General features: G+C 36.7%; 1 protein-coding gene across 1 annotated transcript in view; it reads left to right on the top strand.

Annotated features, from left to right (window-relative positions):
- The window catches only part of NUBPL (NUBP iron-sulfur cluster assembly factor, mitochondrial), a 235,261-nt gene that overhangs the window by 41,186 nt on the left and 174,932 nt on the right, over positions 1–19,143 (top strand). The window contains exon 4 of the mRNA XM_040476886.1: positions 6,753–6,843. Within this exon, the coding sequence (XP_040332820.1) occupies positions 6,753–6,843 (91 nt within the window). The remainder of the gene's footprint in view (positions 1–6,752; positions 6,844–19,143) is intronic.

The raw sequence follows: 19,143 nt of genomic DNA on the forward strand, positions 1-19,143 counted from the left end.
AAGGTGTAAGGTTAGGTTGTGTATCAGACCTTTTTTCCTTCTTTAGGAAGGCCTGGATTGGTATATACTTCCCTCTTATGATTGCCTTTACTGCGTCCCAGAGGTTTGGGGCTGTGGTGTTATCATTTTCTTTGGCTTCTGTGTACTTTTTAATTTCCTTTTTAACTTCTTGGTTAGCCCATTCATTCTTTAGTAGGATGTTCTTTAGTCTCCAAGTATTTGTTGTCTTTTTAAATTTTTTCTTGTTGATTTTGAGTTTCATAGCATTGTGGTCTGAAAATATGCATGGTATGATCTCTATCTTTTTGTACTTGTTGAGGGCTGATTTGTGTCCCAGTATGTGATCTATTCTGGAGAATGTTCCATGTGCGCTTGAGAAGAATGTGTATTCTACTTTAGGATGAAATGTTCTGAATATATCTGTTAGGTCCATCCGGTCCAGTGTGTCATTCATAGCCATTGTTTCCTTGTTGATTTTCTGTTTAGATGATCTGTCGATTGTTGTAAGTGGAGTGTTGAAGTCCCCTACTATTATGGGATTATTATCAATGACTTTCTGTATGTTTGTGATTAACTGATTTATATATTTGGGTGCTTTCACATTTGGAGCATAAATGTTTACAATTGTTAGGTCTTCTTGGTGGTTAGACTTCTTAATTATGATATAATGCCCTTCTTCATCTCTTGTTATGGTCTTTATTTTAAAATCTAGATTGTCACATATAAGTATGGCTACTCCGGCTTTCTTTTGGTGACCATTAGCGTGATAGATGGTTCTCCATCCCCTTACTTCCAATCTGAAGGTGTCTTTAGGTCTCAAATGGGTCTTTTGTAAACAGCATATAGATGGGTCTTGTTTCCTTATTCATTCTGTCACCCTCTGCCTTTTGATTGTAGTGTTTAGTCCATTGACATTTAGAGTGAATAATGAAAGATATGAATTTATTGCCATTATGTTGCCTGTAGAGTTGGAGTTTCTGGTAGTGCTCTCTGGTCCTTTCTAGTTTTTGTTGCTTTTGGTCTGGTTTTTTTTTTTTTTTTCATCTTTTCTCCCCTCAGGGAGTCCCCCTTAACATTTTGTACAGGGCTGGGTTAGTGGTCATGAACTCCTTTAGCTTTTGTTTTTCTGGGAAACTATCTCTTCTTCTATTTTGAAGGACAGGCTTGCTGGAAAAAGAATTCTTGGCTGCATATTTTTCTGATTCAGCATATTGAATATATCCTGTCACTCCTTTCTGGCCTGTTAATCAAATTCTTATTTAATCTTAGCTAATAGAATTAAGAAACATATTTTTCTCTACCAACAGATTGAAATTTTTATGAATGGCAGTTTGACTTAAAGCAAGGCAGAAAGAGAGGAAAGAACCTTGACTCAACTCTAAATCCCAAATGCCAGTCCAAGATTATGTAGAATGTAATGTGCAGGGAATCATAGGATTCTTAACTGGATACTTCAATGGGAAGGATAAACTTTAGGTAAGTTGTAGTCTTAAATGAGTGTTCACTTAGAAATAATTGGGTGAGATCCTTCTAAAATGTTATTTTGGTGGGTTCTCTTAGCAGATGACATGGATGGAAGAAACATGTCATGAAGTTTTAGGATCTTTAATATAAACTCCACTGAAGGAACAAAGCAGTATCAAAACTGTTGTTCAGGTGCCTTTGAAACCCAACACAAGAAAATAGGACTTGTAGGCTCTCAAACTGCGGCTTTCATGCAGTAGTAATGAAACAGTATAGTCACTTAGCAAGTCTGCTGCCTTTTAGCTTTCACAGGGTATTATGAATCATAAAGAAACAAATCCCAAAATCTATCTGTCTTGTTTTACGGCATCTGCTAAGAGTTTGTGAACTGCAGGATAATCAGAAAAAGAATATAATATTAGGTACCAGCATACATTTATGGTGACATTAAAGATTGGGTAATCATGTTTTACAGTAGTAACTTTATAGTTGTTTTTGTTAATGATCATTTTATCTGTTGTGTATGTGGTAAGGCTTTTGTAGTGATTATTCTTTCAAGCCTTGCTGAAATTAAGTGTAAGAGAAGTCCTAATTGGAGCTTTCTTGACTAAATGTAATTATTTTAGGAGGAATGAGGTGGAAAGGATTCATAAAATTTAGCTAGTTAGACACCCAGCAGCATATATCTATTTATAGCCTTCTATCTTGCTCATTTATGTACCTACAATATAGAACTGTCTTTGAAAATTTAAATTGAAAGACTATTTATGCATCTATAATAGGAACCTGTTTAAAAATAATGGAGTGGGGCGCCTGGGTGGCGCAGTCGATTAAGCGTCCGACTTCAGCCAGGTCACGATCTCGCGGTCCGTGAGTTCGAGCCCCGCGTCAGGCTCTGGGCTGATGGCTCGGAGCCTGGAGCCTGTTTCCGATTCTGTGTCTCCCTCTCTCTCTGCCCCTCCCCCGTTCATGCTCTCTCTCTGTCCCAAAATAAATTAAAAAACGTTGAAAAAAAATTTAAAAATAATGGAGTAAATTATGAAAAACAAATAAAGTTTATTTGGCACCTGTTGAACATACTGAATTCTAGAGTTGAAAATTTAAGCTAATTTCTGTAGCTATGGTAATTTTACTGGTCCAGAAGCTACGCCAGTTCTAAGAATGATATGTTTTACTTAGTATAGGCTTGACATTTTTGTTTAATGGACACTAATTTTATTCATGATATATAAAGTCTAAGCAAGACATGCTTAGTTCCAGTGAGACCGCATGAGAAGTGTGCTCTTGATTGTTTTTAGAAACTACCCAATTAAGGATATGGAACTAAATCTTTACTGAAATAGTTCCTCTGACACTAAAAGAGATGACTATGTCCTACCTGCTCTTGGCAAACCCCAAATTAGATTGTTGTGTGATTGAATAACTTGGTTATGAAAAAGCTTATTTTCTAAATCAATTTTGGCAAACTGACCTGTGGACTAAATCCTCTCTGTTTTTGTAAATAAAGTTTTATTGGAACACAGCCATGCTCATTCATTACATATTGTCTGTGCTTTGATGCTACAGTGGTAGTGTTGAGTAGTTGTGGATCATATGATTCACAATGCCTAAAATAGTATTGTTTGGCCCTTTAGGGAAAAGTATGTTTTCCCCTGCTAAGTCTTTTGTACTCAGATCATGTTAAAGTTCTGGTTATAGTTTCTCATCTTTAAGTGAGCATAATACCACCTTGCACAATTGCTGTGAGGAGTCAGTGAGAAATGCAAATAAAATGTGTAGGGTGCCTGGCTTCAAGAAGGAATTCAAGCATTGGGGAGGTATAATTAGGGGAAGTTTATATTTGGGTAATTTAGGATGGCATGCTTTCTAAAAATTTTCTTTTTTTTTTTTTGTTATTTTTTTGACTTCTAAAATTTTTCTAAAATTTCTAAATTCTGATTTGTCCATAGAACTCTAAATTCTAATTCTGCAGCCACTAGCCTGTAGAGGTCTAGTTTATCCAGGTTCTTAATAAAAATTGCTGATGAATTTTCCTCAATCTTCTTCTCCCTCCCTCCTTCTCTGCCTCTGTCCCTCTCATCCTTCCTCTTTCCTCTCTTTCTCTGACCTTCATACCTTCATCTCCTCTGTTTCCTTTTTGATGTATGTCAACTTTGGTACTAAATTTAGGTCAGTGAGTAACTATTCCTAGGGAGAGTATGCAGAAAACCTAGCACATAGATTTTTTTTTTTTAATGTTTATTTTGAGAGAGAGTGTGAGTGGGGGCGGGGCAGGGAGAGAGCAAGAGGGAGAATCCCAAGCAGGCTGTCAGCTCAGAGTCTGATGTGGGGTTCAATCCTATGAAGGAGATCATGACCTGGCTGAAATCAAGAGTCAGATGCTTAACTGACTGAGCCACCCAGGCACCCCTAGAAGATTCTCTGTTACCCTTAATTCCATTTTCTCGGAAACAGAGGAACTCTAAAATCTTGTAATCTCCCTCCCTACCAGCCCCTTATTATTATTTTTTTAAGTTTATTTATTTATTTTGAGAGAGTGAGGTGGGGGGAGAGGGAGGGGCAGAGAGAAAGGGAGAGAATCCTAGGCAGGCTCCATGCTTAGAGTCTGACATAGTTCTTGAACTCATGAACCATGAGATCATGAGCTGAAATCCAGAGCCAAAACTCAACTGACTGAGCCACCCAGGTGCTCCTGCTCACTTTATTCGTATGTGATTATGCATATTAACAGCCATCTAGGAATGTGTAAAATCTGTTTCTACCATAGTAAATATTATGGCAGATCCTCAGTTTTGTCTTGAACCTTGATACCACGGGTTCACCTTTAGACAGGCATGGTTTTCTTCTGGGAGACAGGACAAATAGTTGATTCTCCTTAACATTTTGAAGGAAACTTGAAAATCTAGTGATGAAAAAATTGACCCCAGCAGTCTTAGTTTGCAAGCACCCACTTAGTTGTTTCCTTGTTTCATGAAACCAAACTTAAAAAACTAAGTTATTTTACTTGACTTTACTTTTAGGAGATCAGTTTGAAACCTGGAACCTAACCTTTTCAAGTTTTTATAAAACTTGTAAATAACATTAAACATTAAATAAGAGAGGGAAAAAATACCACTTAGATTATTTTTTGTTTTTATTGACATTTATTATTATGTAGTAGTTTTTAGTTTTGTACGTACCATGAGAAAAGACATGGAAAAGAGGTAAAATTCTAGGATGATATTGATGTCGGCGGTGCCTGGCTGGTCCAAGGACCAGAGTGGGGACTTCCCTATAAGACCAGCTAAGAGGGTCCTTGGCTTTGCACAGGATAGAAATCAAGTGTGAGCTGGAGAAAGTGAAAGCAGAGTTTATTGAATGGCATGAGTGGCAGAGAGTAACAGACGGTCTGGGAGATTAGGAAAGGAAAGGAGAATGAGTCTCATTGTTGCTTGGGGTTAGGGGTTTATATATGGGAAGGGGATCTAGGATACGTGTTCCTTTGGGGATCCTGCGTAGGGTCCAATCAAAGACAAGTGTCAGGTGAGTAATAGGTGTTATTTCATAAATTACTAAAGGTAGCAGTACTGATGCCAGTTTCAGCTGAGGTTTGTTCAAAGCTAATGTCCTGGAACATATTTGGGATCCAGCTCTTCTGAGATGTTATCCGGTTTGGGGCCTAGGACAAAACTCAGAGAATGATTAACTTTTTTGCTTCTCCCTTAAAGTGATGACATAGCTTCTTTGGCTTATTCAGAGACAAATAAGGATCATGAGTAAATGGGGCCTATCAGAAAAATGGAGTCTTTCTATGTGTCTGGTTTTTGTTTTTGGTGTTTTTTTGTTTTTGTTTTTTTTGTTTTTTTGCCAAAAAATGGAGTCTTTCTAAAATGGAATCCCTTCAGCTTCCTCACCTCAATGGTTATAGCATTAGCAGACCCTTGAATAATAGTATTGACAATTAGCTACATTTCTTAAGGTTTTAGTCTCTCTCATTTGAAAATCTTTTTATCCATAGTAAATTTAATTCTGTTTGTTTAAATTAATTTGTTTGTGGTTTAAAAAGGAGTTGAAAACAGGTCAGAATTTCTCATTGACTGTTCCTACCTTTTTAAAGCTAATACTTTTCTCATTTATTTTACAGTAAGCTGAGATTTTGGTAGAGGCATGTTTTAATCCTTAGTCCTCTAGGCTCTGTGAGTCATACAGGGACATTAAATGATTTTCTTAGAACTGCAGTTTGAGTCAGTATAAAGTTAGGGACATAAATGTTGAATGTACCTTATTTTATGTATTAATAGGAACCAGACAGCAAGGTTTAAAAAGTAATTTTGTGTCTGGAAATAGGTAGATAACATGGAAGATGGGGGATTATTTAATTAAAAATGAGGATTTTTTTTTTTTTTTTGAGAGGTTAAGAATTTTATCTTGCCAGGATACAGGGAAAGAGGGAGGAGAGTTCTGAGTCTTGGTGAAACGTAACTTAAGGACGTATAGTTAGCATTAGTATTCTGTTTGCTTATATATGGAAAAACCAGTAACAGACTGATTTAATGTATCAAAAGAGAAATAGGTGGGGGGAGAAAAAAAAAAAGACATACTTGGGAATAGTGAATTTTGTTTACCTTTACTTGGCTGTGTTGCTGATGAACTGGCACCTAGAGACCAGTCAGAATATTCTGCCCCCGGGTAGCTAGATGGGTCATCAAAGGAAAACAGTTTTAGTTGTTTATGAATTCTCCAGAAGAGCTTGGATGTTTAACTGTGACTTGTGTGTAAGGAGTTGTCTCCGCATTATGTCTGCCACTACCCTCATTAGCATTTCCATGCTGGATCTGCATCAGAATTTCTCACTTGCACTATTATAGTCTTGTTCCCATGATTTTTTTTTTTCATTTTGTTATTCTTTGTTGTGTTAGATGGGCTTTCTAAGGGTTAATGCTCCATCTTCCTGTGGTTTTGTTTGCCACTGTAAGTCCTTATTTTACCATTGTGTGTAATTTGTTAGTCTTCAGATCAAAAAGGTTTTAGTCTGCTTGAGACTATATGGGAGATCTGAACCACAATGTGTAAAGTGTACGTAGGGGGTTTCTCTTGTCAGTTTTCTAGAAGAAATTAGTAAACCAACAAAAAGTATTTGTCTAAGTAGTTGATAAGCTTTTACCTTACTGTTGCTTTGAAAATTTAGGTTAGGATTTTGGAATTTTTTTGTAAATTTTCTTTTTTTATAGTCAGATTTACTATTGCTATATATGTTATCTTTGATGAAGAGTGGAAATAATCTTACAGTAGATTCTGTTTCCTTACAGTCAAAGGCCATTGGTTTACTAGATGTGGATGTGTATGGCCCTTCAATTCCAAAGATGATGAATCTGAAAGGAAATCCAGAATTATCACAGGGTAAGTGAAGAAGAGATAGATAGTATGGTAATAGTTAGACTTTTTAAATTACCTCCTGAGTGTCAGGCATTGTGCCATGTACCATGTGCACCTTATACACAGTGCAGTATAGTAATTCTGAAATCAGACGTGAAGCCTGACTGTCCAGGTTTGAATCCTAGCTGTCACTGACTGACTGTGTGGCTTTGGGTGAATTGTTTAACCTCTTTGTACCTCACCTCTGCCCCATATGTAAAGTCAGGTGAGCAATTACCAGAGTTGCTGTGAGAAATCACTCAATCAGAAATTGCTGTTCAGTGTAATGCATTTGAAACAGTGCCTGGCACATGGTCAGTCATCATCATTATCTCTTTATGTTAAATGTGTGGATGTATGGGAGTATTTGAATAGAAGATATGTATTTGTTTTGGAAGACATGAAAATTATTTTTTCTAATCAGATTTTTGTCATGTTTGTCTTAAAGTAGTTTAAAAAACCCTGAAAACATTAGTTTCTTTTCCCAGCCTTCACTGCTGTCAATAGGACAGAGTAATTTTTTGAGTAAATCTTTAATATTTACTGTGCTTGGTATTACACTTTCTTCCAAAGCTGTCAAATATAAAGCATGAAGAACAAGAAATGCTGTGATGAGAAAATGAAGTCTTGGAAAGGGGCGCCTGTCTGGCTCATTTTGTAGAGCATCAAGCCCCACATTGGGTATAGAGCCTACTTAAAAAAAAAAAAAAAGTATTGGAAATTGGTTTATTAAAATTTATTTCTAATTATAATAAGTATATAATTGACTAATTTCTTTTCATTTCTTATTGGGCTTTTTTATTTTCCATAGATCTAGGACACAATGATTATATTTACCATAGGTATTTATTGGATTATCTATGTAAATAATACAAGTATTTTGTATTTCATTATTAAATGTTAGTTAATTAGACATCGTCTACTATTGTTGAATGTGTTTTTGTTTGTGCTTTAGTTGCTGGAGTCAATTACAATGTTAAATTCTGAATTGTAGGAAACTTGAATATCTAGTGATGATAAAATTGACCCCAGCAGTCTAATTTTGTAAGCACCCACTTAGTTATTTTCTTGTTTCGTGAAAATGCTTTATTTTATGTAACTTACAAAGCTAAGTTATTCTAGTTTCTTTGTTCTTTTTCCTTTTAGTGGAATGCATACTTGGTTTGCAGATATGTGACATATGCCAAGATGTCAAATTTCTTTCACAAAGAGGGAGTAATGAATTTGTGTACTTTAAATGATAGACTTATTGCGTCTGTCTCTTGATTAAAGTAATGTGAAAATTGGTGCATGCAGCACATGATAATGGTGAAATGGAGCCCTTGGTGTCAGTTTTTTCTTAAGTAGTCTGTCCAGTCTATGCCAACATAAATACTTGAAGTGAACTTTAATTTCTTTCTTCTTGTTTTACTGAAGCTGTAATCTTAAATCTGATGTTTGCAAATTGGCTGCCATTAAATAGGCTTTCTGGTAAAGATGAGATACTAGAAATCTTGGAAAGCCTTAAAAGAACCCTTCTTTTGTGTTGACAAGCTGATCTTAAGGCACCCCAAAAATAAATTGAGCGATTAAGGCATCATTCACTTAAAAGAATGTGGATTCTTAAACCCCAGCTTATAAATTATGTTTTGAATCTTAGATAAACCTGCCACTATTATACTAATTGGCATCGTTTTGACATTTCTATATTTTATCATGTTAATTTATCCTCTTATACTCTCTACTGCAGAAAACACAATACAATAAGAAATTATCTTATTAATAGCAAAGAAATTGTTTCAACAGGCCATAAATCTTTGTGTTTATGATTAGCACCTGCCACAAGACAAATAGGTGTTCTATGCCTCTTACTTTTTGAGTTAGATCAGAGAGCTGTCCTTACGATTACATGTAGACTAGTAGGGTGGAACATTTGTAATGTGGCCATATCTTTTTAGGGCTGTTTGTACTTCACATTTGTCTGTACTAGTCTAATTCCAAGTTAAAAAAAAAAAAACAAACACAACTTTTTTCTTATTTCCTAATCTTCTGATCATTCCCAGTGTTTCTCAAAATTATTTTCATGTTTTCAGTATCTTCTCTCAGATGAGAAAAAATTAAAAGAACTTGCTATTGTTGGTAGTGGAAGGATTAACTTGCAATTTTATTTTTAATACTGTTTATTTATGGGCCTTGTAAAATTTTTGCTTTATTTATTTATTTATTTATTTATTTTTTAACGTTTTATTTATTTTTGAGACAGGGAGACACAGAGCATGAACAGGGGAGGGTCAGAGAGAGGGGGACACAGAATCTGAAGCAGGCTCTAGGCTCCGAGCTGTCAGCACAGAGCCCGACACGGGGCTCGAACCCATGGACCGTGAGATCATGACCTGAGCTGAGCCGCTCAACCAACTGAGCCACCCAGGCGCCCCAAATTTTTGCTTTTTAAAATAGACTTCATTATTGCTGATTCATAGTTACTTTAATAATTTACTGGGTACTTTAGAAACTTTTTAGGGGCACTTTAACAAAACATATTACTTTTATTTATTTTTTATTTTTCTTTTTACATGAGAATGACGCTTTATTTTTATTTTTGATTAAGATATAATTCACATATCATAAATGTCACCATTTCTTTCACTCTTTGTTTCTCTTTCTTTTCTTTCTTTCTTTTTTGATGTTAAGAGAAAATAGAGTATTTAGGAAAGTAGTTTGGTGAAAGCAGGATGAAAAATGAGTTTTAAAGGTAGAAGATGTAGGAAATCTTCATATGTGTGTTGGAGACTCTATAGGAAAAGGCAAAAAGCCATAAATAATAACATTATACTAAAAGGCGTGAAAAGTTTTGACAGTCTAGATTTGGTGAGGCTAACTTAGAGAAGAAATTAGATATGCTACAGGAAAAAAAATAACGAATTAAGTCATCTTTTTCACGTACCTTCTGGACCTCAACTCTAGATTTTGTGTATATGGTATGTATGTACCCATACAGGGTAATGGATTGAAATGAGATTATGTTTGTCAAAATTAGATAGATTTTGTACACCCATGTTCATAGCAGCATTATACACTATTACTACTACTACTACTATTATTATGAATTGACTGTTAATTATTTCATTATGTGGAAGCTACCCAATTTCTATCGGTTCATGAATAGATAAGCAAAATGTGGTATGTATGTGCAATGGACGTTATTCAGTCTTAAAAAGGAAGGAAGGAGCTTCCCAGTTGGTGAACACATGATTTGGGGAGCATATGTCCTTGGAGAGGTCATGGAAGCTCTCTGCTCTTCCTCATATCTTGTCCTATATGTCTCATCCATCTCGCTACTTCTGAGTTATATCCTTTTAATTTAATTTAATTTTCCACTGCCCACATCTCTTCTTTTCTCTGCCTACAACACTGAGAACCAACCAATCATCTGAGTGATATTCTTTTATAATAAGCTGTTAATAACAGTTCCAGGGATTAGAATTTGAACATCTTTGGAAGACCATCATTCTTCATACCATACCACCGTTCTGTCCCTCCATCTCCCTCTACTCAAGGTTCTTGCCACTGTGAACAAGACTGCTATGACCATTCTAGGCATTGTCTTCCGTCGCACATCAGGAGAAATTTCCTTTCGATATGAACCTGGGACTGTAATATCCAGCCCATGGGTTTGTGATGTTTGCATTACTTTCCAAAATGTTTGCATCAACTTATGCTCTGTTCATTGTATATGAGACATTATGGATCCACATTCTCTTTAAATAGGGCATAAAATGCTATCTCATTATGGTTAAAAATCACAAAAAAACGAGGAAAGTCTGACATATTTTGCAACATGGATGTATCATGAAGACTTGCTAAGTAAGCCAGTCACAAAAAAGACAAATGCTGTATGATTCCACTTATACGAGGCACTTAGAATAGTCAGAATTATAAAAAGTAGAATAATGATTGACACGATCTGGTGAGGAGGGGAGAATGGATAGATACTGTGTAATAGTTTCGGTATTTATGAGATGAAAAAAGTTTTGAAGGTGGATAGTTGTGATGGTTGGACAGCATTTGGAATCTATTTAATACCACTGAACTGTAGGCTTAAAAATGGTTAAGATGTAAATTTTATGTATATTTTACTGCAATGAAAAAAATTAGAAAAATATATTAAATAGACTTGCTCTATTTCTTGAATAGTGTCTTGAATACATAGTTTCTTGAATAGTGTCTATAATATCGACCCAGTAATTCTATTTGCTAAAAGAGCTATCGTTACTGGAGGAAAACAGAATAGTGAAGTTTCATTGGGAGATTTAGTAATTTAGTTCTAAGCCTTGTCTACGTTTCAGCTTAGAAATGTCACTGCTCTACAATTTAGAAATTGTAATCTAAAATTTTATTTTCATCTCACGAAAAGGAAGAGAACTTAATACATTTAAAATCCTTAATGTTATCATTACCAATATTACCATTAAAAAATTTTTTTATGTTTATTTTTGAGAGAGTGCGCACACATGTGAGCAGGGGAAGGGCAGAGAGAGGGAGAAAAAGGATCTGAAGCAGGCTCCATGCTGACGGCAGAAAGCCCAATGTGGGGCTCGAATTCATGGAACCCTGAGAGAATGACCTGAGCCGACGTCGGAGGCTTAATCAGCTGAGCCACCCAGGTGCCCCAGTATTACCATTTGTAACATTACCAGTATTGTAAAGCCCTGTATGATCTGATCCCCACCTTCTGTCTACCTCTACAGTCCCAATTCCAACAAGCTTGTTTTGTTATTCAGTGAACACCAGTCACAGTGACCTCTATTTCTAACATGCCAAGCTCTGTGCTCAGGTCTCTCCATTTTCATTCTCTCTGCCTGAAATGTCTTCCACCTTTACTGTCTTCTCCCCGCTCCCCGTCCTCCTCCAATTTCTACTCCACAGGTCTTAGTTTTAATGTCTTTTCTTGCATGAAGCTTTCCTTCTTTGACTCCTCAGACTCCTTATTTCAGTTGCAGAATGGAGTTTTTGTGTTATCGGTCTAATTTTTTAAATCTCCCCTACTATGATACTATGTGCACAGAGCAGAGGCTTTCTTGCCTGGTTTGTTTCTCTGATGCTTGGTATATAGTAGATATGCAATTAATCTTAGTTGAATAAAGAACATAATCACTCCTGCCAGGTTTCTTGTACGTTAGTTGTATACTCTCTTTTCTGTTTTGGGTATATGAGCAACTTAATTTGCAAACACATACATTTTTATGAATAATAAAAGCAGTTTGAAGACATTATATTTGTTAATCTTTGTGATATATCTGAATGGTTGTCTTATGCTACATTTTCCCCCATTCTTAGAAAAAGGAAAAAAGAAAGGATCTGTATGGCTTGGCTTTGGAGAATTATGTGGAGTAAGTTGATTGTTCCAGTTGTTTCAATATGAAAGGACAGTGCCAATCTTGCCTCATATGGTAGCTTTGAAATGTTGAATATTCCTGTGTTTACTCATAAGCAGTAGAGTCCTGTAAGGCCTGAATTTGAGCTGTAATGGAAAGGGCAGTGTTCAGAATCCCAGTGTTGGGAATATGAACAACCTGGAAAAAGAGAAGGAACTAGTAAGTATACACCATAACTCTTTCCTCTGACTGTCGTCCTCATTGCCAAGCTAAAAGAGTTCATAAACACCAAAACAAATATCTTACTTGAGATTTTTTTTTTCTGGATATTGGTATTGTAATGGGTTAGGAGAAGTGATGAGTGAGGAAGCAGTGACGGTAAGGTTTTGATTTTATTCTGCTGTCTCTGTGGTTTTCCAATTAAGGAAAAGAAAGCAGAAATAGCAGATTGCATTTTAATGGACTTTGAGATTTCCTTTGCAGGATATAAACCACAAACTTTCTTTTGAACTGGGTTCCCCAGAAAGCAAAGCCCTATGCACTGCTAATTTATTAGGAAGTGGAAATCCAGACTGAGGAAGGAGGCAAGGATGGAGAGCTAATGTGCAACTTCTGTCAAGCTGGCTGTCACTTAAATGTGACAGATTGCTTGACTGCATGGGGTTATGTATATGGGAGGCAAGGGGAAGAATTAAAAAAAATTTTTTTTTAATGTTTATTTAATTTTGTGTGTGAGAGAGAGTGTGAGTGATGGAGGAGCAGAGACAGAGAGGGAGCCACAGAATCTGAAGGCTCAGAGGCTCCAGTCTCTGAGCTGTCAGCACAGAGCTCGATGCAGGGCTCACACCCACAGACCGTGAGATCATGACCTGAGCCGAAGTCGGACTCTTAACCGACTGAGCCACCCAGGCACCCCCAGGGGAAGAATTTTTAAAAAATGTTTATTATTTTGACAGCGAGAGAGAGAGAGAGAAAGAGAGAGAGAGAAAGAGAGAATCCAAAGCAGGCTCTGTGCTGTGAACTCAGAGCCTGACACAGGGCTCAGTCCTACAACTGTGAGATCATAACCCGAGCTGAAATCAAGAGTCAGATGCTTAACCAACTGAGCCACCCAGGCACCTTGGAAAGGGGAAGAATTTATTTAATGGTGCTTTTCCCATTGTCCAAAGACTTACCTCTGTAGATGGGAACTCACCTATATTTCCAAGATCTGTGAGTGAGTTCCAGTGGAGTCCTATGGTGTCCTGTGCTTTGGCATCAAGTAGGACATTTTTGGGGTGGGAAGTGAAAGGCCTTTGAAGGCTTGAAGTGAGGTACTTTCGAATAGCCTGTGTGTGACACTGGTCAGAGCCTATGCAGAGCTGTGGCTGGAATGAGAGATGAATGAGGCTAAAAGAGTGTGGGGAAGTCACATGGGACTTCCATGCATGCGGATGGAGGCGGGGAGCTGATCTCTTCTATACCCAGACAACTATTTCAGTGAATCCCTTATTGACTGATGCTAGGACATAATGACAGGGGACCAAGAAAGTGTAGGATTCTTTCCAAATTTTGATATCCTGAATTCTTAAGAGAATGTGAATTGATCCCTCTAATCTTATAAACTAATACATTTCAGAGTTTTATTTCCCAAGGGAGTGCACTCCTCAAAGGAATATTTGAGTAATAGTTAGAAATTCAGTTTCATAGTTGTCCTCTGTAAGATTTATATGGAAATAAAATATATAATTTTTTACTCATTTTATTTTTTCAGCTTGGTAATATTTGATTTTTTAAAATGCAGTGCAGTATTTTTTCTATAGTCATACTATGTCGTATATTATGTGTACATGACACGTACATTTTTAATTTTTAAAATATAAAATTTGGTAGTATCAAACTTCAAATCTGAAAACTTGGCTTCCAACTTCGGCTCAGGTCATGATCTCACAGTCCATGAGTTCAGGCCCCGCGTCGGGCTCTGTGCTGACAGCTCGGAGCCTGGAGCCTGCTTTGGATTCTGTGTCTTCCTCTCTCTCTGTCCCTCCCCTGCTCATGCTCTGTCTCTCTCTGTCTCAAAAATAAATAAATGTTAAAAAAAAATTGAAAAAAAAAGAAAAAAAGAAAATTATGTATGTATTTTTAAAGTGTATTTATTTATTTTGAGAGAAAGAGAGCATGCACGTGTGGGGGGGGGGGGTGCTGGTGCAGAGAGAAGGGGAGAGAGAGAATCCCAAGCAGGTTCTGTGCTGTCAAGCTCAGAGCCTAATGCAGGTTCGAATTCATGAAGTGAATGACTTGAGCCGAAATCGAGAGTTAGATGCTTAACAGACTGAGCCATCCAGGCGCCCTGAAAATTGTATTTTAAATTTAACGGTATGTTCCAACTACTGTTTTGAAGACATCTCAGTACACTTGTGTTGTGCTTCTTGAAGAAACATATTTTGTAAGTATTTCTGACCCTTGGCAAATCAATCATTTGGGAATCAGTTATTGAACAGGTCTATAAATGTATTGTGTTTGCTCTAGGGAATAAAGATGAATACGATATAAACTCTGTTCCTCTTGAGGAGCTCACAGTCTAGTTCGGGAGATGAAAAATGTTCTCACGCTAAGTAACAGAGGATTGTAGAAACAGAAAAAAACTTCTGATCTTGCTGTGATACAGTCCAGCCAACCCTGGACCCTGATAAAGCTTTAAACCATAGGTCACAAAAAAGAGCAAGAGACTTGGTCATTTGTTTTTAAAGAGAGATGTTTATCTTTTAAATTTTAATATTAAAAAATGAACATTCAAACTATGGGTGATCTATTCCATCTGTCATGAACAAAATGTGTATGTGTGATGTTTTATTTATAAATCACAGTATAATCTACCACCTTCTACTACTTGCACCCCAAAATAGTCCTTTACCTTTACTGCCTGAGGCTTGTCTTGTCTCCTCTGTAACCTTCCGCCTTCCTCTCTACTGACTTCTGTTTCTTTTTAATCTCAAACAGAGACTAGAAATGGTAGCAGTAACTGGGGACTGTGGACATTTGAAGGTTCTCTGGAGAATCTGTAGGTTTCCTGGAGTTGGATCATACTCTTATTTATCTCCTTCCTCCAAAACAAACCACAACTGTCTACCATCTAATTCCATGTTTGACCTGAGGTAGGGAGTGGGACTTTTTCTCACAAATCTGTATGTTTTCAGGGTTCCTAGTTTAGATTGTAAATTTTCTTATTCTACTCATCTTCAACTTCTGAGTGTTCCATTATAGCTTAATATAGTGTAGTAGTGCTCAAAACTTTTTCGGTCTCTGGAGCCTCTTATGCTCTTAAAAAATATTGAGGATCACAAATGTAGGTTATATTTATCAATATTTAGCAAGATAGAAATTAAAGCTGAGAAATTAAAAAAACATTTGTTAATTCATTAAAAATTACAAACTTGTAAACTTGTTAATATAAATAACATTTTAACAGAAATAACTATTTCCTGAAGTAAAAAATTAGTGAGATTGGTGGTATTGTTTTACATTTTTGTAAATTATTTTAACGTCTGACCTGATAGAAGACTGCTAGATTTTCATATCTACTTTAGCATTCACTCTGTTGCGATATGTTGTTTTGGCTGAAGTAAATGAGGAAAATCCAGCCTCATATGGACATGTAGTGGAGAAAGGAGGGATATTTTAATAGTTATTTCAAAAAGTAATGAATTTGTTTCTTTGATACTACACCACAATTTTGACAAGTGTTGTCTTCTTAGAGATTAATTACACTATGGAATCTGAGGCTGTCAGTGAACTTTTCATAGTCTGTTATATTTAAATCTTTGGTCTATCTTAGGCTTTGAGTTGGATTTTATAACATGTGTTTAGAGATGTTAGTTCATTGATTTATGCTGGTCTTCTAAATGTTTACACATTTCATTATATAATATAAAAAATCCATTTAATAATAATGTATTATTGTGGTCTTAATAGACAGTTCTTTAGGTATCAGGAAGTTGTAAAACTCATGTGACCATATACAGGTTTTTCAAAAATTCTAATTTTACTTGAAAGCTTTCAGTTAGTCATAGAGAAAAGTATTGTCAGTTGTGTGATTTGAAGTGACAGACTCACTTTATTTTGTATGCTAAACATCCAAATCTGAAGCGCCATCATTTGTCTGTTTGTCTTTCAGGTAAAAATGGTGTTCTATGAAAACATACATGTCGTTTAGCTTACAGCTCAGTTGCACAGGTGCACTCCCTTGAGGCAGCCATTGTAACAGCCTTCCTAATGCAGCGTACAGCAGAGGTGCGTTTTGTGTACCTCTTGTTTCATCCTACAGAATTCTAAAAATGCCATGAACTCTAGGGTCAGGATTTAATACATTAAATAATTGCCGTTACTTCATCCAGGACATTCTTCAGTGAAATTTGCGTTTATTTTTATTTCTGTGCTTGGTGGTAAAAATGATGACTTTAAAATACAGTTTGGTGTCATTGCCTTGATTTGTACCAAGGTGCTGGCAGTTTACCTACTATTGTTTTTGGACCACCAGTGCAAAAGTCAACTCAGTTAAAAGCCAATAATATCTTAGTATTATTATGAAAATAGTTTTACCTTCTTGGATCATCTGAAGGGTTCTTTCTTGGGGATCCCCAGAGGACCAGTGACCATACTTGGAGAACTGCTGATTTAATGGAAGGTCTTCAACCAGAAGTTAGAAGTCTTAGTTTCTGGCTTAGTAATTCTTATTATGGATTTCATGAAATTATTGGCCTCATTTTTTTCCCTTTCCTTTAAAAAAATGATGTAGGGGCGCCTGGGTGGCGCAGTCGGTTAAGCGTCCGACTTCAGCCAGGTCACGATCTCGCGGTCCGTGAGTTCGAGCCCCGCATCAGGCTCTGGGCTGATGGCTCAGAGCCTGGAGCCTGTTTCCGATTCTGTGTCTCCCTCTCTCTCTGCTCCTCCCCCGTTCATGCTCTGTCTCTCTCTGTCCCAAAAATAAATAAACGTTGAAAAAAAAAAATAAAAAAAAATAAAAAAATAATGTAGAAGTGATTGCTTTACAAATAAAGTAGTTAAAAATTCAGATGGGTCTACCATCTTTACAACCACTTTTGTTTTCATAGCAATTAAGTAGCCGTAGCCAGCTGTATTAATCTGGGTTCTTCAGAAAACCAGAACCAATAGGAGGTATAGATAGATGTAAGGAATTAGCTTACATGGTTAAGGAGACTGAGAAGTCCTAAGGCCTGCACTCAGCAAGCTGGAGACTCAGGAGAGCTATTTGTATAGTTCTACTCTGAATCCAAAGGCTTTGAAAACCAGGAGAGCCAATGGTATAAATTACATTCTGAGTTTGAAGGCAGTGGAGGACTGATGTCTCAGCTTGAAGACTGGCAGAGTGAACAAATTGTGCCTTATTCTGCCTTTTTGTTCTATTCTGGCCCTCAGTGGATTGGATGGGGCCTACCCACTTCAGGGAGGATAGTCTGCTTTATGCAGTCTTGCTTCAAATGTTAATCTCATCCAGAAAGACCCTCACAAGAATACCCAGAATAACGTTAAATCAGTTATCTAGGTACCTCATGGCCCAGTCAAATTGACAAAATTAACTACCACATTACTGGACCTCGCAGTCATGCTCTTCATCTAATTTGTATATTCATGAACCTTGATAATGTGAAATGCATTTCCAGTGGTCCCATTTCTTTCCAGTATAGAGATTATCCCTTTGTTTGTAGAATAACCTCAGTCTCATTCTGAGGATCTGTTTCCTGGGTCACTTTCCAACAAAAAGATATAGCATGATCAAGATTATTTGAGATGGACTATTTATAAAGATGTGTAAGAAGTATGAGGAAAGCACATGAGATAGAATAACTGTTGAATACCAGTGGAGCAATTACTACCCCTAGGCCTACAGAAGTGAGTGGATGAAGCATATCCAGATCTAGAAGGAGACAGTCTGCCTTGGGAGGAGCAGTGACACTCAGTGGAGGGACCCAGCCAGCCCAAGATCACCACACAGAGAGAAAACCAGGAAATGAAATACACCCCTGGCCTCCCTCTCCTTCCTCTTTCTGATCTGCTTTTGATGCAGTCCATACAGGAATCCCCAGGTGAGAGGACAGGGCACACTGGAAGGGCAAATGACAGATAATTAGCAAAGAGTGGGACCTGGGTTATCGTAGCTGCCTGCCCCCGCACGCCTTTTTTTCTCCAGCAACAGAGGTGTTTCAAGACACAAACCTAGGATTTGAAATGAGAGAAAAATCCATCTTACAGATTGTCATCTGCTTGCCTTTCTGTATGTATATAGTGTATGCACTGGTATGCACTGAAGAATTGATGAAAGCACTGAGGAAGAAATAATGTTACATTATCTAGATTCCATTAAATTCATCAGCAAATTTGTGTTATGGATAAGGAGGGTAATGTAAAAATATAGTTTGCCCAGAGTAATAGGCTAGTATCTGGGTACTCTATAACCCACAATGTATTTGTGCATAAGAAAATTATCAGAGGAAAAGAGAAGAAAATCTTGATCTATGTCAAAGTGGTTTATTCAACTCTGAAACATAATAGTGCAATTATTTATATGTAAAATGTGTTTATATGTCAGTTGTATGTTACATGCCTCTTCTATTTTTAACTTATTTATAGACATAGATAGGTAAATTTAGGTTTAAGTCAGTCTTTCTATAAGTCATTAAGAAGAACCTTGGTGGAGAAGAGGCATTTCTTGTTATAAACAGACTGAGAAAATTTAATTATCAACAAATTTAAAACATGAGTTAAAATGGCTGCTGCTCTTTATCTTTAGCTGTGTGTGTAAATCTCAGTTTGTAGTATTATAAAATTATAGAGTCCACAAATGTGTGATAAGTGGTGATCTGGCTTCTGCCCAAACACCTCCAGTGAGGGAGATTTTGCTGTTTCATGACGGGTCAATTTGATGTTGTTATTT

Source organism: Herpailurus yagouaroundi, unplaced genomic scaffold (genome assembly GCF_014898765.1).
Source record: "Herpailurus yagouaroundi ecotype Mexico unplaced genomic scaffold, PumYag 141, whole genome shotgun sequence".
NCBI classification, from domain to species: Eukaryota; Metazoa; Chordata; class Mammalia; order Carnivora; family Felidae; genus Herpailurus; species Herpailurus yagouaroundi.